The 24538-nt window shown below is 47.7% G+C and overlaps 1 protein-coding gene across 6 annotated transcripts in view; it reads right to left on the bottom strand.

The window, feature by feature from the left end:
• Positions 1-24538, bottom strand: part of VOPP1 (VOPP1 WW domain binding protein) — a 132214-nt gene that overhangs the window by 9980 nt on the left and 97696 nt on the right. For 3 of the 6 annotated variants that reach the window (XM_057550003.1, XM_057550002.1, XM_007187666.3), the window contains exons 3-4: positions 14790-14867; positions 9719-9855 (exon numbers count right to left, since the gene is read on the bottom strand). In XM_057550003.1, the coding sequence (XP_057405986.1) occupies positions 9719-9855; positions 14790-14867 (215 nt within the window). The remainder of the gene's footprint in view (positions 1-9718; positions 9856-14789; positions 14868-24538) is intronic. The other 3 variants (XM_057550004.1, XM_007187667.3, XM_057550005.1) reach the window with 1 other exon arrangement.

The raw sequence follows: 24538 nt of genomic DNA, 5'->3' as shown, positions 1-24538 counted from the left end.
TAATCTTACAGTACGGTACCTTGAAAAGTACAGTAGTACAGTACAACAGCTGGCGCACAGGGGCCGGCATCAAGTGAACAGGCAAGAAGAGTTACTGACTGGAGGAGGGAGAGGAGGTGGGAGATGGTAGGGCTGAAGGATCGTCAGCAATAGGAGACGGAGGGCAAGCTGCAATTTCACTCGCGCCTGACATTGATGGCACAGGTTCTGGTTCCTTGCTGGATTCAATTCTATCTACCCTCTTGAAAAAACGATCCAGTGATGTCTGGGTAGTACTGTACCAGCTACATCACCGCTGCTTTTACGCTTGCTTCTGGACATCCTGGGCTTGAAATAAAGATACTGTGCTACTGTACTCTATACAGTACTGTACAGTAAAGTACACAAAAGCACAACCACTTGTAGAGGATGCACGCCTGTGAAGTGTACGCCAGACACGTGAACTAACTTACGTGATTGGACATGTGAACGCACGTTAGCATCTTTGAAAGTTCACAACTTGAAGGTTCGTATGCAGGGGACTTAACTGTAGACTGAAGCAGAGGACGGGGGAAGCAAGAAGACTAGTTAGGAGGACTTGTGATAATCTGAATAAAAGGTGGCAGCTGTGGAGGCAGAGGTGGGAGAAAATGTGAAGATGGCTCTGAGACTTGGCCGAGCGGCAGAAGACCAGAGCTGCCATTCATCCAAATGGGAAGATGGGTGCGGCAGGTTTGCAGTGAGGGTGAGGGAGCACATCAGGACCCCAGGGTCCTCCCTCACTCCTACCCTTCATTTACTCAATGAGTAATTTAGAGGAGGATTCTTTTATTTCCAAGTGGGTGCAGATGATTAATTTGCTCATTTATAGATTTCTTAAAACTACAAGTTTAGTAATATTAGTAGCAGCGACTACTGCCATCCACTCAGTGTTGTCTCAGGCCATGTGTTAAGCACTGTATTGGATCAACTCATATGCAATCACCCTAAGACAGTCTTATCTCTACCTCACAGTTCAGGTGCTTGAGGCTTAGAGAAACTGAGTCACTTTTCCAGATGTGCTACAGAGATGTGAGGTTAGAAATTGAACCCAGGGACTCCCCTGGTGGTCCAGTGGGTAAGACTCCACGCTCCCAATGCAGGGGACCCAGATTCGATCCCTGGTCAGGGAACTAGATCCTGCATGCTGCAACTAAGAACCAGCGCAGCCTAAGTAAATAAATAAATAAATATTTTTAAATTTATTTATTTAAATAAGAAAAAGAAAAGAAATGGAACCCAGAGTGTCCTAGTCCAGACCCCAAGGTCTGTGATTTCTTCTCTTGCAAACTTCTTCAGATTTTCTTTGTAGTGTACAATTTGATAAATTATTTTAAATACTCCCTTCATTTTTATATTTTGATTAGATTAATAATAATGCATTGACACTTGACAGTTTCCATCATACTTCCCTCTTAATTCTGAGTTTCTGTTTCATATACTTTGAAGATATTCATGACTCAAGTTATATCCTCATTATCCAAAGTTATTTTTATCAGTATTAAAAAGATGTCCATATATCTATATATCTATATATATGTCAGAAAAATCATGGATTATTTCTTAAAAGATGCACAAAAGACTGGTCATGCTAGTCAGCCCGAGGAAGGGAGCCAAAGCCCTGACCCTTCGTGTTTCCTTTTGCAAGGACTACCCATCACAAAGATGGCCCTTCTTTTACTGCTTCTTTGGGAGGAGGGGGAGGAAGGGAGTTGAAAGGTGTATCTGTATTAGGTATCTGGCCTTTCAGGCTGACCTGTCAGGGTCTGTAGAGATTATACAGCTGAAATTCTGCCAACACACACATGAACACTGGGGCCCTCACATCCCACAAGAAGAGGCAGGCACAGCTTGTCCTCACAACTGTATGTGTTTCAGCTCTGACCTGGAGGGTAATTAAACTGTCAAAACACACTTCCTACTATTTCCATTTTCCTGCAGTTGGCATCATTTATTCAGGCCACTACCGTCACTGCAGGTTGACAGATTTAGTAGAGGATTGGGACGCCAGAGCAGTCAGAACACCATCAACAAACTCACCGTTAGTGCACTGATGGGAAGGAATAAAAATGTATCTCCCAATGGGAATACCCCATCTACTTCTATTTTATTTTTTTTTAAAAAAAATCAGGGGCTTCCCTGGTGGCACAGTGGTTGAGAATCCGCCTGCCAGTGCAGGGGACACGGGTTCGAGCCCTGGTCTGGGAAGATCCCACATGCCGCGGAGCAACTAAGCCCATGCGCCACAGCTACTGAGCCTGCACTCTAGAGCCCTCGAGCCACAACTACTGAGCCCACGTGCCACAACTACTGAAGCCTGCATGCCTAGAGCCCGTGCTCCACAAGAGAAGCCACTGCAATGAGAAGCCCATGCACCGCAACAAAGAGTAGCCCCGCTCTCCGCAACTAGAGAAAGCCCGCGCGCAGCAACGAAGACCCAATGCAGCCAAAAATAAATAGATAAATAAATAAATTTATAAAAAAAAAATCAGTATTAGTCACATGAAAGGAAACCATTTTCAAAGACACTTTAAATCATGTTAACATCTCAGACGTCACTACCAACTGTCCTCTCCAGTCTCTGTGCACCTGTGTGATCACACAGTCGGACTCAGGACCACGCTCTACCACAGCAGCCCGCCCCTTCCCTAAATACAGCTTCACACGTGTCCTGCCACAGTTACACAGCCTTGACCTTGACTATCAACTTGAGTGCCACATAATACGTCATAAAGAAGAGAGACCATAATGTCATCATCTTTTCCTTTGTGGCCCCGAACCCCCTCCCCACACTCAGCCTCAAGTGCACAAGTTTAGTGAGGCCCTGCTCAGAGAGCCCTGAAATCCAGCCCCACTCTCCTCCAGACTCACAGCTCTGCTGTAGCCAAGGCTTTATATTCTTCCCCCCCGTTCTAAACGTTCTCCAGTTTTATTGAGCTGTAGCTGACATGTAACATTGTATGACACGATGATTTGATACACACTCACATCGTGAAATAATCACCACAGTGAGCTACCATCCACCACCTCACAGTTGCACATAGTTGCACATTTTTTCCCTTGTGATGAGAGCTTTTAAGATCTACTCTCTTACCAGCTTTCAAATATAAATAAAGTTACCTGTGGTCACCACGCTGTACATGACATCCCCAGGACTTATGTATCTTATAACCGGACGTTTGGCCCCCTAGCACCCGCTGTCCCTTCACCCATCCCCCCCTTTCTACAGGTTCCTGAAGGGCAGTGAGCACGTGTCCCTCCCGCCCTCCTAGCGTGTGAACACGGCGCTGCTGCCAGTCAGCCATTGTTTTCTGAAGGAACAAAGTCTGTCTTTCCTCTCTGCCGAGGAGGGCGTAACCAGGGCCCTGCCAGCGGTGTGTCGGGGAGGACTGGGGAGGCTGGGGCACTTAGGGAGCTCTGACTGTCTCTAGTTACTCTGGCCACCGCTGGACATAAAGACTATAACTGAGACTGCTTTTCTTCACATACGTTCATTTTGCCGATCCGTTAAGATGCAGAGGCTCAGAAGAGACAGTGCCCACCCCAGGGCCCACAGACCTCAGGCCTCCTGACTCCCGGTCCAGGTGCCTCTCCTCGGTCCCCAGACCAGCTTCTCCGCACTCCCCGTGCTGGTGCTTCCCTGCACAGGCCCCGGGGAGCTGGATCTCAGCCACGGCCTTTGACTGGCAGCTTCAGCCCTTGTTTCTTTTGGTTCCTGGGCAGGCTGGGAGCCCCACCTCTGAACCTCAGCCTCCAGGCCTACTTTGCTGGTCTCTTCCCCCCCGTCCTGCTCCAACCACACCAGTGCCCTGGAACCGTGATGCTGCCACACACCCCACCCAGTTTTGAGCATCTTCGTAATGGGCAGGTCTCTGCTCTTCTGCACTCAGCCTTGCTGGGCTGGGGAGCTGGTCCCAGCTGGACACCACTGCGTACCCCTCTGCATACCGGGCTCGAGTGCCGGCCTTCCCCAGCCCTCCAGGGAAAGAGCATTGATTCTTCAGCAAAACTCACCCGAATCCACTTCCCTTCCCCCAGATCAGCAGCAGAGGGAAAACGGAGCCACCTGGCAGATGGGCGAGCGCTGCCCGCGGTTCGCAGGTATCGTCTCTCCCTCCGCGCCACCCACACACACACACACACACACACACACACACACACACACACACACCCATGGGCACAGGCCTGAGCACTACAGGGTCTCAGCAAGCAGCCGCAGGGGCGTGAATCCCACCCACAGGAAGAGGCGGGTCTCCAGGCCGAAATCACGGAGAAACCAATAGACCTTATTTTTCTTCATTATTACTAATTCTAAAAAATCAAAGTAATTAAATTCTTCCCAAGCATAGTGCTGTTAATTAACGACACAGCCTGGATTTGGTGGTGAAAGTATGTATACGCCCACGGAACAAAGCAAGCCTTCATATGATGCTCTGGTGTGTTTGGGGACTGACCATTTCATACTCTACAGGCCTGTGAGAAGTGTACAAATGCAGGAGGCTGGTAAATGAAGCAGCAGCTGTGACTCCCCGCAGAGAGCTGAGGATACCCGCATCAGAGTCTCCCAACAGAAGGTGAGCGGGCTGTTTTTCACAGGCCCCACTGGTGACTGCATTAGGAGAGGGCTTGGAAGAAAATAAACAGCCCACATTTCTCCGAACGCCCCCAACCGCAGGGTAGAACCGAATCGGGTCAAACCACACTACCCGAGTCGTGGGAGAGCCCCCAGTCTCCACTGTTCACAGAGAGGCTCAATATTGTTGACGTGGCATCTCTGCTGCCCTAGATGCCTACCGCAGCGCCTGCCGTTGATGCCACAGCTGTGGGACTGACAGCAGCTGCTCGGACTCTGCAGCTCACGAGTCTCGGTGGGCAGGCGTGTGAAACGCAGGCAGCAAAGGAAGACACAGGAGCCTCGCTGGCTGCTCCTCAGTCCCCCACCCCTCATGCCCTCACTTCCACTTAAATATACTTACAAACTCTTCTGCCCCTTCCATCCATACAGCAGATTGAGTTTCCCGCTTACATGGCTTCCCAGCATCCTGAACTTTCTCCACATACGTCTCATCACGGTTGGTGACTGTACAGTTACTTGTGCAATGACACAGTGCTCCAACACACGGTTGTGCAAACCATGCAATGCACAAGGGGGTGAGCGAGGGCTGCATTCCAGTGTCCCAAGTACCTGCAGCACCTTAGCAGGTGTGAAATATGGGTCGAGTGACGCTCCAAGTGTGGCCATGGTAAATCCCTACCCCAGGTTGACTGTTCACTCAGCTGGCAGATGTAAGTCTGCTTGGTGCTTGAGATGTGAGTCCTGCGAAAGCACTCAGCCCAGTGGGGAACCCAAAGTATACGTAGGGATTAAAACTCACCATGATATACAGAAAATCCTAAAGACTCCACCAAAAAAACTATTAGAAATAATAGACAAGTACAGTAAAGTGGCAGGGTACAAAATCAATACTCAAAAATCTGTTGTTTCTATACACTAACAATGAGCTCACAGAAAGAGAAACTAAAAAAAAAATCCCATTTATAATTACAACAAAAAGAATAAAATACCTAGGAATAAATTTAACCAAGGAGGTGAAAGGCCTATACACTGAAAAACTGTAAGACACTGAAGAAACTGAAGATGACACAAAGAAATTGAAAGGTATTCCATACTCATGGATTAGAAGAATAACATTGTTAAAATGTCCATATTACCTACAGCAATCTTCAGATTCAATGCAATCACTACCAGAATCCCAATGACATTTTTTTCACAGAAATAGAAAAAAAAATTCTAAAATTTATATGGAACCACAAAGACCCCAAATAGCCAAAGCAATCCTGAGAAAAAAAGAACAAACCTGGAGGTATCACACCCCTTGATTTCCAATGATACCACAAAGCTATAGTAATCAAAACAGCATGGTATTGGCAGAACAACAGACACACAGATCAATGGTACAGAACTGAGAGCTCAGAAATAAATTCACACATACATGAAGAACTAATTTACAGGAAAAGAGCAAAAAACATACAATGAAGAAAGAACAGTTTCTTCAACAAATGGAGCTGAGAAAACGGAACAGCCACATGCAAAAGAATCAGACTAGACCACTATCATATACCACACATAAAAATTTACTCAGTATGGATTAAAGACTTGATTGTAAGACCTGAAAACATAAAACTTCTAGAAAAAAATATAGACAGTAAGCTCTTTGTCATCAGTCTTAGCAATATCTTTCTGGACATGTCTCCTCAGGCAAGGGAAACAAAAGCAAAGATAAACAAATGGACTACGTCATAGTAGTAGTAGTCTTTGCACAACGAAGGAAACCATCATCAAAACAAAAAGGCAACCTTCTGACTGGGAGAAAATATTTGCAAATCATATATCTGATAAGGGGTTAATATCCAAAGTATATAAAGAACTCATACAACTCAACAATAACAACAAACCTGATTAAAAAATAGGCAGAGGATCTGAACAGACATTTTCCCAAAGAAGACATCAGATGACCAACAGATGCAAGAAAAGATGCTCAACACCACTAATCACCAGGAAGATGACAATTAAAAACCACAATGAGCTATCACCTCACATCTGTCAGAGTGGCTATTACCAAAAAGGTAAGAAATAACAAGCATTGGCAAGGATGTGGAGAAAACAGAACTCTTGTGCACTATCATTAGGAATGTAAAGTGGTGCACCCACTGTGGAAAACAGTATGGAAGCTCCTCAAAAATTAAGACAGAACCACTGTATGATCCAGCAGTCCCACTTCTGGGTATTTTTCCAAAGAATATGAAAACACTCATTTGAAAAGATACATGCACCACAATGTTCATAGCAGCATTATTCACAAGAGCCAAGATAAGAAGCAACCTGAGTTGCTTCCATCAGTGGATGAATGAATAAAGAAGATGTGGTCTATATACACAATGGAATATTACTCAGCCATAAACAAAGAACGAAATCCTAGCATTTGTGACAACATGGATGGCTCTAGAGGGCATTATGCTAAGTGAAAGTCAGACAGATAAATATAATTATATGATTTCACTCATATTTGGAATATAAAAAACAAAATAAATGAACAAGCCAAAAGAAACACGTAGATATAGAGAAGACAGTAGTGGTTATGGGGGTGGGGGGAAGGGGTGAAGGAAGGGCAGGTAAAATGTGTAAAGGGGATCAACTGTACGGTGATGGATGGAATGTAAACTTTTGGTGGTAAGGACACTGTAGGGTATACAGCCATAGAAATAGAAAGTTGTACACGTGCAACATATAATGTTATAAACTGATGTTACCTCAATAAAAAAATGAACAACAACAACAAAAATCACCGTAATAAACGCAGTTAAAGTACTTGGCAGAGAGAATCCAGGAGAGAAAGAGAATGAAAGGAAATGGCCTGGGACCAAGGGAGGGCATGGGCTGGGCCCGGTGAGGTGGCAGAGCTTGGGGAGCAGGCTGCTGACACGGGGCACAGGGGGGCAAGGGCGGGGGTCTGGGTCCTTGGCTAAGGAGTCTGGACTTGCTGGGAGCAAAGTGACACGGCAGAGACCCTTAAGCAGGAGAACAACATGACCTAGCTGCTTTTTTTTTCCCCCCCAAAGAACTTTCTGGTGGCAACATGGAAGACAGAGAAGAGCTGGCAGAGACAAGTGACTGGGAAAACTTTTAGCAGGCATTGCTCAGGGGTGAGTAAGAGTCTGAAGTAAGGCTTGTAGGATCGATGACCTATTTATTATATAAGGGGGCCGAGGATTCCAGTTAGGAAGATGTGTGCGCTGGGATGAAGAAAAGAGGCTGGGGTGAGGGAGAGAGGGTGACAGGGGATGCAGGGCGTTCTTGTTTCAAACTATTGAGAGGCTGCAGACGTTCAGCAGGAGCTGTGCACAGGCGGCTGGGCGCCCTGGCCCTAGCCCAGGCCTGACGCTGTGGGCCAAGCACACGCGGCATCTTGCATCTGTGGCCGCACGGGACACTAAAACTCCATGTCATGAAGACAGAAGGAAAAGGAAATTCATTAGTCTTTTACCCATTTCTCTGATCTACTGTCTGCTTCTTGAAAAAAAAAAAAAAATCAAAGGACTGAAAACTCAGACGAAGCCAGATAAAATCTAGGTTTGGCCTCCCATTTTAACTGAAAAATTTCACTTTGCCCTGTGCTGGAGCATAGATTTGAAGCTATTCAAATCTTTCCAAATATGAAAGAATAAAAATCCACTTATACATGAAAAGCAGTACTAACCCTGAGAGAAAGTTTAAGCTACAGCAACCTCGGAACTGTTGTGGAAAATACATATTCAGATTTTTAGCAACGTTTTAAAAAATAATACAAGAAAACCCGGCAGAGTGTCTGGTGGAATAAAACTATAAAAAAAGAGTCAGCAAATGCCCATCTCTGCATCTCTGTGTCTAAAGGACAGATGAGAGAGAGCTCTTCCCACACGCAATCCCCCAACTTCTTTCTTTTTTCTTTGAGGTGTGATCGACATACAAAAAGGTGAACATATTTAACGTCTACAACTTGATGAGTTTAGAAATACATATACACCGTGAAGCCATCACCACAATATATGCCATAAAGCTATCCATCACCTCCAAGCATTTGCTCCTGCCCTCTGAATTTGTGACGACACAACATAAGACCTCCACTCGGCAAATTCGTGAGTGTACGACACCGTGTTACTAACTATAGGTCCCACGCTGTACAGCAGATCTTAGGGCTTATCTTACAGAACCGGAACTCTGTAAAAACTGGAGCAGAACTCTAGATCTCCGACTGTCTCCCCGTGGTGTGTGGTGAATAGAGGGGGCCCGCCCACACTCTCGAGGTGGGAAGCATGACGGGGCAGAGTGGCACGCAGGGAATCACGTAGCCCCCTGGCCCAGCACACGGGCCGAAAGACAGGAGCTCAAGGAGCAGTGCCTCCCCAGCCCTGCAGAGCCCCCCGCGCCCCCTGCCCCCAAAGGGAAGGGAAACATCTCACATGTACTTTCAAAACAAGGAACGGGCCCGTGTCCCGAGGGAAACTTGAATTCACCCACCACAGTATGTCTGAGGTTTAGGTAGTTAAAGCAGTGTTTTGTAAGAATTAGGAAACCACGAATTCTTTTTGACCCTGGGGCACCACTCTGGGTAATGTTCCCTAAATAGGCCAAATGTAACTTGTGCAGACATGTCTATAGCAGCACAATTAATAAGTACTCACAATACTCATAAACGCACAGCAAACGCTTATTGAATGAACGAATGAAAAGCAAAACAAAAGAAAACAAATGATCAGCAAGGACAGACTATCTAAGCAAATTACCATTTAGTAACATGATTAATATCTAGTCCAGAAGCATTAAGAATGTCATGGACAATACAGTTTCTACATAAAAATTTACCCATGAAATAATTTTTAAGAAAAAAAGCACATAATGTGCATATATGGACTGCATAAACATGCCTAAAAGATGCACCAATAATTAGGTAAGAATAAGAGGTGACAGGCATACAGCACAACAGACACTGCATTTATTATCAGCACAAACACACAGCAAGGTTGATCATCAGAACTTAAATGAATAAACATGGCCTCAATTTTTTCTGCCAGCGTATTCCGTGGCAGTGCCCTTTCCAAATGCTTACAGAGAACGTGTAAGCTGCAAGGAGGAGAGACGAGGACAGAGGGCTTGGCTGACCTGGAGCGGGGTCCGGGGGCTGCCTGGTGTAGGACACGTTGAATGCCGGCTCCTCGATCAGCGGCGGGGGGTGCATGCGCCTCCGGATGAAGAAGCCGGCTCCGCAGCAGAAGAGAACGCCCATCATCAGAAGGAACCTGGGCGAGAGCACAGGGTGAGGCCCCAGGCGGAGGCCCGGGCAGACGGCAGGGCTCCCTGGCTGGTCCTCCCCGACCACCTTCCCCCGGGACGGTCCCGGTGGAGGACACCAGGGAGACACCTGGCTTGCAGAGCTCTGGGTGCCCCTGGATGGAGGCCACTCGTGCTGAGAAGCTCTCGAGGTGAGCTTTCTGCTTCAAAAGCTCCAAGTGGCTGCTGGCTTCAAAGGGCTGGTGCAATTACCTTCCTGTGCATGGCTCTGACCTCAACTCAATATTTTAGTCAAACCGGGAGATGCCTTTTCAATCCAGTTTGAACACAACTGCTGGTCCTCACTGTCTATTTCCCCCATTTTTCTTTACTGTCAAAGCAAGAAGAGTAAGCCCATGATCCTTTCCAGCAGTTTTCTCTCCATTATTATATGAACATCCATTAAAAAAAACTTTTTTAAGTGCCCTTCCTAGAGCACATCTTAATTATAGAGAAACTACAGGAACAGAGAAAACGCTCACGATCAATAAACAGGCTGTTTTTAAATCTCTAGGTTCTAAGTATGGCTGAACCTTCTACCATGACCCTACAGTCTAACAGACACAGAGCGGACCGCTAAGGATCAGACCTTTGTCCAAATCATCTAAGAATTCTCAGATGCATCACTGGCATTCAATAAATAATCAATGAATGAACGACTCTTCCCACCTCACATGTGCACTATACCTGTTTTTCTAGAAACAGGGGGAGTCATTCTGAGAAGGGCCAAGTTGTCTGTTCCACACAGACATAACTAACTGAGAAACTTGCCCACCTCTAAACTGATATGATGATGGGACTCACAGAACCTTCCAGGACCTCACTCAACACGCACACACACTCTTGTGAAGGATGCACACACAGCAGAGCTGGCCACGTCATGGTCAAAGGCACCTGTCCACACACAAATGAAACTTAAGAAAAGAGTAGACAGTAAAGCCTTCAAGAATAATTAACATAACGTTAAGGGTTAAATTAAGTCCATTAGTCAGTCAGTAAGCATTTACCGGACAACCTTGGAACGCTGAACAGGAACAAAGATCAGGGGCACCAGACAGGAAATGATTCAGGAAAGGACTGAAATTGTGGCTTTCTGATCTCTCGTCTAATTCATTATTCATTTAACAAAAATTTTCTTAAGCACCTGCCATGCTCCCAGCACCAGTCTGTGCATTCCAGGGCATAAGACAGGTGGGGCCTCCCCATCGCTGAACTTGAGTTCTCATAGGGGAGGGGGACAGTAAAAAGCAAATTAACAAAAGTGTTTATTTACAACTCTGATAGTGCTAAGAAAGACAAGCAAGGATACAACATAGGTTTGGGGTGGGAGTGGCGGGTAAAATATACATAACACACAACTGTGTTCATCATTTCAAGGGTACAATTCAATGCAACAAGAGGGTTGACAAGGGTATCTGTCAGAGTGAGGAAGCTTCTCTTCCTTCAAAGCAACATCTGAGCTGAGTCTGAATGATAGAAATAAAGAGACAAATTGAAGGGAAGGGAAGGAGCTTTCTGGGTGGAAAGAACAGCACAGGGGCTCCCACAGGAAAAGCTGGGTGGGTGAGAGGCCCGGAGAGGTCAGCTGTGAGCTGCAGATGGGGAGGGGGTCAGAGGGGTGCAGTCTTGGGGAGCTAGAGGAATCCAAGTTGTGCAAAACAAGGCCCTCTCTGAAGTCAGATGCCGGAATCCAAAGGGAACAGCTTCATTTGGACTCCATGATAATCTTACGTTCAACCCTGGGTCCAACTGTAAACATCTGAGCAGAAAGGTAAAGCACAGGGAGGCTAATTGCACATAAGGGTTTCCCTTCTCAGTAACACCACTGCTCACTCCCAGGGGACCAGCCTCTCTGGATTGGAAATGCAGAAGCCGTACGAGATCTTGGTCTCTTCCATGAGACAAGCCAAAATGTTGGTTACACCGTCCAATGGAATACATATTTCTTCCTAGACAAATAAAAGCGATACGCACCTCACACCGTGGACTGCCGGAGAGCACATAGGTGCAAGCAAATTAAGAACAAAGTCACATGGCAGGAGACCAACTCCCGGCTTAGGGAGCAATCATCATCAGACTCATTCCTTATTGAAGCAGTAGTCTGAGAGAAACTAACGAGGGTGCAGGGGAATGAGCTTCCGGTAACAGGGAGAGGAAGCAGGGTGTCAGTGAGGGAAGGCGTGCCAAGGTAAGAAAGCAGCTCTTGGAAGTGCCGTGAGTTACAGGACGATTGTTTCCTAGACGTTCTCTTTCACTGCTGAGCAGGTCTGGGGAGCTTCCCTGGGATTAAGAGAGGAAGTTTGTGCCTTTTCTATTATCAATAGTAATCTGGTTTCTTCAATTCAATTCGTTTTTTCAGTCCCTTCCTGCCTCCCCGCCGCAGCACTTGGAACAGCAGTTCTCAGCTCCCAATGCAGGCCCCAGGCAGCAGCAGAGCCCCTGCAGATCCAGGGCCGACCTGCCACCTGCCACCTGCCCCAGCCCCCAGCCCCGCAGGAGCCCTGGAAGCAGGGCAGTACTCACCTGCCAGGCTGCACTCTGTTGCAGTGCGCTTTCCAACTCTACACCTTCTCTAATCCTGGGGATTTCATTAGACTATCCTGGTTAAACATTACTTAAGATTTTAGAGCTGGCAGGGACTTCTGAAAGCATTCTCCTCCAAAACCTCTTGTGTTATGGTAAGGAGCCCAAATTCCTCCAGAGTCAAGTGGGACCAGGTTGGAGAGCAGGCCTCCTTTCGCTCCATGCCCAGCTCCATCCTGCCAACCTCCTGCCCCTCCCTCCAAACCTGCCCCCACGCCAGCTCCCCATCACCCTCTCACCAGGTCCATGCCTATGTCCCTGCCTGTGCAATGTGCTGGACCCTTCGCAAGGAAGGCCCTCTCTGAGACCCGGTCAGAAGCTGTGCAGCTTTCCCCAACTTCTGTGGCATCAGAGGCTGCACGCTTTGTTTCCAGAACACTGGTTTAAAACTCTCCATGTGTCTAGACATCTGTCTGTTTTAGGAGCCCGGCTGCTGTAGGGCCTTCTCCATACCAGACACATAACTGAGAAAAGGAACCCATGGAGCCGAAACCAAGTGTCCTCTGACTTCAGCTGGGGCACCTCAGACTTGCATCTCAAGGTGCTCTCTGGCTGTATCCCCAGTTTAGAAGCTGGTATCTGGTATCAGAATCTCAACTCAGAGAACTCAACCAAACCTTCTGGCATCTGGCACCCCGACCTTGGAGACCTGCCCTCCTTCCACGGCTCTCATGAGATGCCTCTGTGTAGGGACCCACTGGCTCGCTGAGGTGCCCTGACCCTGACGAGTGACGCCGGCCAACAGCTCAGAAGCACCGGCTACCAGCTCAGGGAACGCTTCCAGGGAAGGTCGACAGAAGCTGCTCTAGCAGACAGGCCCTCAGAGTTCTCCTGGACTTTCAATTTTTCCTTCATTCTAATCACGTAATGTCTAAACTCTGACAAGTTTTCTCACTTTTAGGAGCATTTCCACAATCTCATCATCATTCGTCTGGTGTTTCAGGCCAACCTGAAGCACTGCTGGTCCCTTTCGGGACCCTCGACCACAAGGCCCCGTGGAGGCAAGCTCTGAGGGGGCGCGTGTGTGAAGCTGGGCAAAGCTCTGAAATGCCACCTCCCCCTGGTCCTCCTCACCCCAGCTTTGGCACCCGTCCCTTCCACCTTGATAAGTACACAGAGGTGTTATCATTTGGAAAATCTCAGGGTAAAAAAGTTCTCCTTCTATTATAGAGCTTGAGGCACTAGCAACTAGGAGGTGGGGAGAAGCCAACACCAGGATGGCACTGTTCAGGGCCCGACGTGACAGGGGGGTCCAGCCCCCAAATGGCCAAAACCCCATCACGGAGGTGGTGACGTTGAGAATGAAAAGAGGGTCTCCTATTAAAGAAAACATGGCATGTGGAGTACCCACTTCCTGCTGATTTCCCTAATCAAACATTAGGAACAGTTGTCAGGAGGCAAAGGCAAAATCTCACCAAAAATTCAAGTGTCCGCTGCCACATGCTCAGGAAAGGCCTTAAAGTCTCTAGATGTCAGGAATGTCAGAATCTGAAACCCACGAAGAAGCTTAAATCTTAAAGCTGGGTCCTAATCCTTCACGGGGTTTGCCTCGATGACTGTACCTCTGCAGCGGTGCAGAGGAGAGCGTGGCAGGCGCAGGAAATGCCCTTTTGGTTTTAGGCAAATCCTTTCCCACACACACTCTGCCATCTCTGTCATCTGAAGCCTACCTCTTATCTACAGAGTCAAACGAATCTTCAGACAAACCTCCAAACAGGCACCCTCTGAGGATGGCAACTCACAGGAGGTTCCTCTCCTTGGTGGAAACTCTGCATCCTATCCTTTCAGGACTCTGTCAGCTTTACTCCCTCATTCTCGCCCAAGGTACAATCTTACAGACTCCAGACAGCTCTTGCAACTTCCCCCAGTAGAGCTGGAAGATGGGCAAGGATGCAGCCTGTCTGTCTTGAAAGTTAGGACTCAGCTGACACAGTGTGAACACGGGAGATTTCCCGGCAGTGGAAACTTTATAACGAGATGTGCTGATTCCCTGATCAACCCAACTGGCCTCAGCTCCATTTCAGAAGTCGGTGGAGGAGCCGCTGAAGGTCCAGGCTGCTGTACAGTCCAGCTTCCAAAAGAATAAGTCTTCTTTCCGAGCCACACGTCTGTGGAAACGGGGACGAGCTTTCTCCAAGCTCTGTGAGCAGAAGTGCTTGACATGAAGCCAGCCCCAACGTACCTGCTTTCTCGACTGAGGCCACCCAGAGACCAGGGCCTCAGGGGGAGGTGATGTCACCTTGGCTGTGACAAACTGACCGGGCAGAGCCCCGGGGGAGGGCGGGGGGAGCATCCGAGACCAGGAAGAGTCGTGACCTACCAAAAGTACCACAGCCTCTGTATGGACAGGGCCCGCACACAGCACCTGGGACCGCAGCAGTCCTCGTAAGGGCGGCATCTGCGGGAGAGAGGGCACAGGCCGTCAGCATCCTGCGGAAGGAGGGCCAGACCCGTCAGGAGGTCCAGGCAGGCGTCAGCGCAAAGGACAGAACTGCCACCGCGGCATGTTATGAAACTAGCAGAGCTGTGGTAGTCCAAACGGAAGGCGCTGAGAGGGACAGTGTCAAGCAAAGCACCTGTTTGCTACATATCCTGTGGGCGGAATCACAGTGGTTTCCTTCTGGGGAGGCCCTGTAACTGGATGACCAAACACCTGCATGAAACCAGAGGGGAGCGTCAGAGCGCTGCAGACCCCGCTCAGGGCTGACCCCCGTCAGAACATGGGAATCTGCACCGACAAGGCCAGCGAGGTTAAGGGCAGAGGTTACGAAGTCAGACCAGTCAGGTGGTTTAGTCCTGGTCTTGCCACTTACCAGCTGCAGGACTTCTAGCAAGTTATTCAGCCTCTGTGAGCCTCAGTTCCCCCGTAAGCAAAAGGGGTGGGTGGGCAGGACCTCCTCACAGCGCTGTTTGAAGTCTGAAGGCCAGCATCCTCATGAAACGTGCTGACAAGGGCCATGGCTGCTCACACCGGTCCTGCCCCCACAATGCTGACACTTACGGTGCTCAGCACCCGTCCTCCCCCAGAAGACCCCGAGAAAGGCCCCCACCCTCCGAGGACAGGTCCAGAGCAGGGTCCAGGCTCCAAGGGGTTACGGAGCTATGAAAACTTCTGCACTTTGGTTTTCACAGAGACACTTTCACTAAAGCGATTTCAGTCCAAGTGGCAGTGGATTGGGTGTGCGCGAGGGTGGGCAAGGCTGTTTCTCAATAATATTAAATGATCATAGAATTGTGATCTAGGTTCCTGCCAATTTTCTTCTTTAAAAAAAAAAAAGTAGTTGGGAGAAATACACAATTTAATCCAAGACCTTGGACACTGAATTTGTACATAATTCCAGTACACATTGACTTGTTTTATGTAGAAAAGTATGTAGAAAATAGCTCCCTATAAAACATTAGTTACGATGGAGAGTTATGAGTTACAGTGGAACTCAGCACACCTGAGCTCCAGCGCTGCTTCTCCTTCTTTGGCTCCTAGGGCTTACCTCTAGCTCTTTAAACACCCAGCACCCAATCGCTGCTAAATCCTCTATCATTTCAAGGACAAACTGAGCTGAGAGACCCCCACTGAACCAGTGCCATCACACACACACACACACACACACACACACACACACACACACGCTTCTCCACATGATCAGAAGTTTCCCGCCCATTCCTCCCATAGCCCATGAACAGCTCATGATTTTGACGAGATGCTCCAATAAGCTGGTGACACAAGCTAATCTGCTTAACTGGACTTAACCAACCAACATCTAGCAGAGCACTGAAATGTGCGCTTAAAGACACTACTGGTTCTCACAACCCATGCATCTAACAAAAAGTCACTGAAGTGCCGCTCTGAACTCGGCCTGTGCTGGGTCCTGGGGGTGGAGCAGTGAAAACCCAGACAGAAGTCCCTGCCATGGAGGAGCTTTCTTTCTAGAAGAGGGAGACAAACAACAAGCAAGAAAAACATGAACTGGGTTAGATGGCAGTAAGTTCCACTACGGTGAAAAATAAAGCAGAAGCCGGCGGATCAATAGCTCGGGGGAGGGAGTGGTGGACGATCCCATTTCAAACCAGGGGTCGGGGATGACTCACTGAGAGGGCGATGTCTGACCACTCAGAGATCCAGCCTGGCTATGGCGTGAGCCAGCATAAGGGCCTCAGTGCTGGGAGAGGAGTGCTGGCTCCAGGGTGGCTGGTCTGCTGGCCCTCCAGCTGCACTGGGGAGAGGAAGGCTAAGCACAGAGCGGAAGACAAAATGAAGTGGCCGGTGTAGGGCAGCCAGGGCGTCTAGGCCAGGGCTGCACCAGCAGAGCACGAACAGCATCAACTGCTCACACCATGTACAGCACCGTCCACAGTAACTCCCTGGTGTGTGCGGGTGCGTGTGCCTGTGTGCAGAGGGAATGGGGGGAGCGCTCAAGGGAGATATGGACTTCTCCCTTCTAGGTTATGTGGAGTTCAGACAATTAATCGTAAACAAAAAGAGATGGGACTGTTTCCGATCATGAACTTGCGAAGACAAGAGTCCTTAGCAACAATGTTAGATTCATGATAAATGTGGTAAAGAGAATTCAAAGAGGGCCCCCAGATTCCTGCCCCTCTAGAGTACATGGCCTGCATGATCTCCTCCCCTTAAGTGTGGAGGGTCCTGTGAATATGATGGGATGGCCACTCCCATGACTATGGAACATTACATATGGTGGTATGTTGTGTAAGACGGCTGTAGCAGACCGGGGGCTCTCCTGCTGGCTTGAAGAAGAGAGCTAGGACTAAGGGTGATCTCCAAGAGTTGGGTGCAACCCCCAGCCAGCCAGCAAGGAAACTGGGACTTCAGTCCTACAACCTCAAGGACAGGAATTCTGCCAGCAACCTGAATGAATTTACAAGAGGACCCTAAGCTCCAGAAGAGGGCACAACCCAGCCACCTCTTGGTTTCAGCTTTGTGATACTTGGAGCAAGGGACCCACCAATGCTGTGCCCAGACTTGTTATCTATAGGAATTGTAAGATAATAAATACATGTGGCTTCAATCTGCTTAGTCTGTAGTGATTTATTACTCAGCAATGGAGAACTCATACAAATGAGAACAAAGGTTATAGGCTTTGGTCACATCCTACATTCTAGGTGGCAGGTCAGTGCTTCACAACTGTCTTATTTAACACACAAGGTAAATATTATCAACCCCATGTTTGAAACAAGCCCAGAAAACAAGGCACTAGGGATGTCATGCCTCCTCTCAGCCCAGGTCACTGTCTGCTGAAGCCAAGAAAGGATTTGGCCAGTATTTCAGGAAGGCATTTTGTAGACACTGCCTCTTCAGTGACACTGAGTCTTTTGTCACCAAAGGGCCACTTTCTCAGATCCCACTTGATTTTCCTATTCTTCCAGGGCTCTGCTTAACAAGCCGCTGTGGACCAAGTCATCACCACGAGGGTGTGTCGTGACTGTGCTCGTGAACAGTGACCGTGTAAGACTCCACAACCATTCAGCTCATGCGAATAAACCAACTGGATAGGACTAAGAAGAAGGGCAGTGGAGGGATGCCTAAGAAAGTGAAAGGGGTTGAGAAGGTGTAGAGGGGAAGGTGATGTTTAATGTGGCAGAATTTAAAGTTTCCCAGAAAGCAAACCAAGCCCAGAAGAAACAGGAGGGAAAGGTGGAAATCCGGCAAGACCATGGTAACAGACAATGTGAAGGAAGCATAGAATCCTCGGGTAAACGGCAGGAGGTCCTTGGGATAGCGCCGCAGACAGAAATTCAGCAACCACTCTCTAATAGTGCCTGAAGGCATTCTTGCTTTAACTTGGAACTGCATATTGGCCAAATCGCCTGCACCATTCCATGCCAAGAACTCTCTACAATTAGTAGATGATAACGTAATCACAAAGACAGAACTAACATAGTAAGATGTGACATCGGGTAAAAGTATGGTGTTGATTTGGGAAGAACTACCAAAGTTCCCACAATATTATACAACAGAACAGTGTTTTCAACTATCGTGACCCACTAGTCACAATATGATTGTGAAATCAAGTTATTGGGTTGTGACATGTATTTTACAAAGGTAAAGATCATTTTTTTAAAAATCAGAGGGGGGCTTCCCTGGTGGCGCAGTGGTTAAGAATCCGCCTGCCAATGCAGGGGACACGGGTTCGAGCCCTGGTCCAGGAAGATCCCACATGTCGCGGAGCAACTAAGCCCATGCGCCACAACTACTGAGCCTGCGCTCTAGAGCCCGTGAGCCACAACTACTAAGCCCGTGCGCTACAACTACTGAGCCTGTGCTCTAGAGCCCGTGAGCCACAACTACTGAGCCCATGCGCCACAACTACTGAAGCCTGCGCACCTAGAGCCCGTGCTCTGCAACAAGAGAAGCCACCACAATAAGAAGCCCACACACCGCAACTAAGAGTAGCCCCTGCTCGCCACAACTAGAGAAAGCCCGCACACAGCAATGAAGACCCAAGGCTGCCAAAAATAAATAAATTAAGAAAAAAAAATCAGAGGGCATCCCACGAAAGAAGTGTTCTGTGAAACTTACGTTTTGGTCACACATACAGCCACACAGATAATATATTCCTTCAAAGCTACTGTTGTGGAGGCCCCAGGTCAAAAGCGGACAGGCTCAAATTTCTATTGTATCTAGATGGGCTTCTTTCATCCTCCTGGTAGGTTCTGGGCAGCTGCAGGTCCAAGTCCCATGACTAGCAGATCACTTCCTGCTGTCAATGGTGCTGGCTAAGGGTTCTTTCTGGTCCCCCATGACTTCTGCCTGGGTGACACTGGGTCAGACGGCTATTGCATTTTTGCTCCTAATTCTACTAGATGACCTGCAGTGATCAAATTCTAGAAGATGCAACTCTCGTTCCCTCTCCAGTGGGAATGCCCCCACCCATCTGCCTACTATCAACAGCTCTGAACGAGGGCGGGAGGTGGCTGCAGGGGATGGAGAACACAGATGGCAGACATCTGCAGCTTAGGAGCAGCGAGTCTGTGATCTTCCCAACTCAGAACAACTTCTCTCCCATTGTTCTACCACTTTTACTACCAAGATGTTTCCCAGAGAGTAGCTTGACCCTGACTATAATTAGAGCTGCCCAGCTCTGGGTACAGTGAGGGCTGAAGGGCACCTGGAGTCCATTCCAGTCTGGCAACTGTGAACTTGGTATAAAACAGGAAAGCAGATACAGGGATAAAAATTTAGTGAGGTTTTCTTTTCTTTTTTGTATGTGGGAAACTCTGTAGACCACGCTCAGAAGCTTTGGGAGGTGATGGGAGACACTGGTGATGCAGAGGGATGTTGTTAGGACGGAACTGTGTCTCCTCAAAATGCCTGTGTTGAAGCCCTTACCCTCAGTGTGACTGTATTTAAAGATGGGACCTTTAAAGAGGTAATTAAGGCTAAATGAGGCCATAAGAGTGGGACCCTAATTTGTTAAAACACGTCCCTTCAGTTATATTCATAAGGAAACATTTGCTGCTTTGAAACCTAAGCCCCTGCAGCATACTAGTTCCCATGTTAGAAGAAGCACACCAGACAAGGATCTCCACAAGCTTTTAAATATATGTAGAGCCTCCTGTCTCGAATTACACACACACAAACACACACACACACACACACACACACGCACGCATGTACCTCAGCCTAAGAACGAAGATTATAAATATGTTGATTTTTATACAATGGAATACTACTCAGCCATAAGAAAGAATGAAATAATGCCATTTGCAGTGACATGGAAGGACCCAGAGATGATCATACTAAGTGAAGTCAGACAAAGAGACAAAAATCATATGATATCACTTATATGTGGAATCTAAAATATGACACAAAGGAACATATCTATGAAACAGAAACAGACTCACAGACATAGAAGACAAACTTATGGTTACCAAGAGGGGAAAGCGGGTGAGGGAGGGATACATTAGGAGTTTGGGGTTAGCAGATACAAACTACTATGTACAAAACGTAAACAACAAGGTCCTACCGTATAGCACAGGGAACTATATTCAATATCCTGTAATAAACCACAATGGAAAAGAATATGAAAAAGAATATGTATATGTATAACTGAATCACTTTGCTGAAACTCACACATTGTAAATCAACTATACTTCAATAAAAAAATGAAAAATAAAAACATTTTTTAAGAAAGTATATTGATTTTGAGTTCCTAATTCAAATTACTTTCTGCTGGCAGGCAAGATTCAACATCTAAGTGCTCTACCTCTCACTTTTCAGGATCCAGATTTGGAACACCAGCAGAAATGTGCACTGTCAACTGGTTATCTGCTTTCTTTTCTCAAAACAGAGTGTCCTTTACGCTCTCTTGTTTCGCTGAAGACCCATTCACTCCAAGCACACTTGTGGCTCATCTGCAGTCCTGGCCTGGCCCCTGATGTGGACGCTGGGCAGTGCCAACCACTCGAAGGAGCACGCAGTTACCCGTGGGGTGACGCTGTCACCCCCCTTCTCTCTGCTGCTTTCTTCCAGTGAACCTGTTGGTAAATTGGGGCCCTGAGCACACACCTGCTGACATTCCAAACAGCTGCAATTATGAAAACAATGTTAAGTATAACGCTGAGCTCAATCAGAAGTAGCCAACATGAGCAGGCGGTCTAGCTACTAAATAAGTCATCATCCGACACACCAGGTCTTGTGCTCGCAGCGCCCAAGCCTTGAGATGGCACTGGTGTTCCAAAGGACAGCTGAAGACTGACTAAGCCCGTGACCTTCACTGTGCTGCGTGCAGAACAAATCAGCATGGAGACAACAGAACTGAATTTTCCTTCTCACTCCACTCTGTGTGCCAGACCCTCAAACTTGCAGTAGAAAGGACAGTGCTTGTAACTACTAAATCTACTCCCGGACATATCTAAGTATAGGTCTAGGAGTCTGAAACACACACGCCTGCTTTAGAAGAGTGAAAAGTGCATGTACATTAGCAGAAATGGGCCCCTGGAGTTGCTTCCTGTGAAGCAAGTATTCTCCACCGTATCCCAGGATCCAAACACACATTTCTGATAAGGTAAGACAACAAACGGTCCACTCTGAGCAGGTGTGAATTTGTTAATTGGGTACCTCACACAGGTAAAATCAGGGTGTGTACCTTTCCCCCCAGGATATGAAAGGTGGTGTGGTTCTGACGATGCTTATGTCTAGAAGTGTATCTGCCACAAGTTAGAGATTGGTCATGGCAGCGATTAGATGCAAATGTAACAGGATGGCCCCTCGGGCAGTTTGCGGAGCCTGAGAAGTAAGCACGTGCCATCTCAGCACCGCCAAGGAGGGGAGCGGTCTGCCCACCGGACACATCCATTCTTAGCCTTCGAGTCACATAAATCTCAGGAGTAGAGAAAGACAGCACATCAAGTCAGGGAGTGTCCAATGTTAATAAAGTTACAAACTCTCTTAAAAAAAAAAATGGCCAACTGTTGGTAAGTAGATTTTTTCATGTGGCGTAAAATGGTAATTTATATTTAAACTGATTCATGGAAAATCATCTCAGCATCTAGTAGAGCAACTAAAATATGAGTTGAGTCTTCAGGGTGGAAGCCTAGAGATGGAGTTTATGGGGGATGGAATTTTTTTTTGTTTTTTGGTGTTAAAACACGGGGCATGGCTGAAACAAGAAAACTTCAGGGTTCTAAGTAAATTCCCATCAACCCCATTTCACGCACAAGGCCAATCCTTCCCGCACCTGCTGGGTTAAGTCTCAGCGGACCATGCTCTCCCTTCTATGTATCTGCCAGGACATTTTTTTTTCCTGTCCAATCCCCAGTTTCTTAGTTTGATGGTTGGTCTAGTCTCCTCAATTATATACCATATGGATCTTGATACCTGGACCTGCTTCTTACGCTGCTTTTATTGTCATCTGCCTTTTCCCACAGAGCGAAGCACAAGGCAGGTGCTTAAAGAAGGCTTCCTGAGTTAGAATCAGGAAGTATATTCAAGGTTATCAGAGATTTCCAATTAACCTGTGAGAAACCGGGCTCCTTGAAAAAACTAAACACAGCCCCACAAGGTCAGAGAAAACTCCAAAAGGGAAGTGAAACTCAGGGGCAGCGCCGAGGTTGGCCGGTCCCTCGGCCATACAACAGCCTTGGCAGGTGTCCCCTAAGAGCCTGAAGAGCTCTGCCCCCCCTTCCTTGTAGGGAGGAGCTCACCCCCAGTGCACCCTTGACTCACCTTCCCTCTTGACCTCCCCACCAGAGGCTGCCCGCACCTCCCATGGCCGTTCCAGCAAGAGCCAGCCCTCCAACATCGGAAGGGGTTCTCATGTTTCCGGAATCTTCTCTCCTCCAGGAAAGCATGCCCAGTTCGGGTAAAATCTTGGTTCCCCATGCTCAGGAAAAATGCCCCTTCACTCTCACGACTGCAGCCTTAGACAGTATTAACATTTTTAGCAACCATAACACAGCTGAGTCAGAATGAACTTTCTGTCAACTAAACTTCCAAGCTTTTCTCAGTCAGTAAGTTCTGTCTTCCCATCCTGTACTGGTACAGGGCTTAGGGACCTAAATACAGGATCCTACACTTATCCATTACAACATTTAAACGTATGGAATCTGGCTCATTACTCTAGCCAGTGAGAACGGGAGCCTCATTCTGTCGCTCAAGGCACTCCTAGCCTTCTGTCACTTAAGTGAAGAATCAAGCTTTGCTGGGACCCAGGAGCGCCGAACACATCCAGCCATCCTGCTCCTCCTCTGTGCAATGACCACATGGCCACGACTCAGCACGGCAACGTCCGACAGCCCCACGGGAAGGTCAGGTGCAGAATGGGGCTTGGGCCTGAACAGAAGGTGGGATCTTTTCACATCCTGAACCATAATCCAGAATCCGAGATCTTCCCAAAGTCTGACAGGCTGCCTGGAGTAAGAAAATCAATGGAAGAGAATGAGAGGTCACTCCACATAGAGAGTCCTGGCCTAGCTGCACGGAAAGTCAGAGAGGAGACAGCCAGCAGTGTAGGCAGAAAGGGAGGGCCCTGCAGGAGGAGAGGGAGGACGTGTACCCAGGCGCGTGACCCAAACACCACCAGGTGCCCTCTGATCAGCTATCTCGGACAGATCAGTTCACTGCCTGGATATAAAGAAAGCAGAAGTGAATTTTATGGTATTTGAATTATATATTAATTTTAAAAGAGGAAGGAAGGAAGGAAAGGAGGGAGGGAGGGAGAGAAAGAAGGAAAGGAAAGGAAAAGAAAAAGAAAAGAGATGGAGGGCTTCCCTGGTGGCGCAGTGGTTAAGAATCTGCCTGCCAATTCAGGGGACACAGGTTCGAGCCCTGGTCCAGGAAGACACCACATGCCGCGGAGCTACTAAGCCCGTGTGCCACAACTACTGAGCCTGTGCTCTAGAGCCCGTGAGCCACAACTACTGAGCCCACGTGCCACAACTACTGAAGCCCGCGCGTCTAGAGCCCGTGCTCTGCAACAAGAGAAGCCACCGCAGTGGGAAGCCCGCGCACCACAACGAAGAGTAGCCCCCGCTCACTGCAACTAGAGAAAGCCCGCGCGCAGCAACGAAGACCCAATGCAGCCAAAAATAAATAAATTAAATAAATAACATTAAAAAAAAAAAAGAACATTCATCTCTCCAATCACAGGTTTTAGACCTTATACGTGTCTGTCTGTCAAGTCAAAAACTTCACAGATCTGAGGATGAATTGACGGTTCTTTCTGTCAATCTCAGCTGACAATTCATATGTCAGAATATTTTCCTTCCAGTCTGACTTGATTTCCCTGACAGGCGGGGGTGTGCCCGTCTGTGGAAACATGGTTAGAGTTTGATGACCTTTTTTAACACTTCATGGCAAAGTCACACATCTCTGGGCTCTAAAGAGGGGACCACAGTGGCTCTGATGAGACCCGACCTTGAGCCTTTGGGGGTTGGGAGGACAGGTGCCCTGGGAGTCATTCCTCCAGAGACACATCTTTTACCAGAAAACATCTCACACTGGAATAAACCAAAATTGGTTGTACTTAGGGTGGCTTATGGGGTTTCCATAGGGAAATTCCACTCTACTTCTTCCACGGAGAAAGTATTATAAGTGCTTATTATAAGCCCTAA

The sequence above is a fragment of the Balaenoptera acutorostrata genome, chromosome 7 (genome assembly GCF_949987535.1).
Source record: "Balaenoptera acutorostrata chromosome 7, mBalAcu1.1, whole genome shotgun sequence".
Taxonomy (NCBI): Eukaryota; Metazoa; Chordata; class Mammalia; order Artiodactyla; family Balaenopteridae; genus Balaenoptera; species Balaenoptera acutorostrata.
Note: the sequence above shows the minus strand (reverse complement) of the source record. Positions and strands in the feature narration are given on the sequence as shown.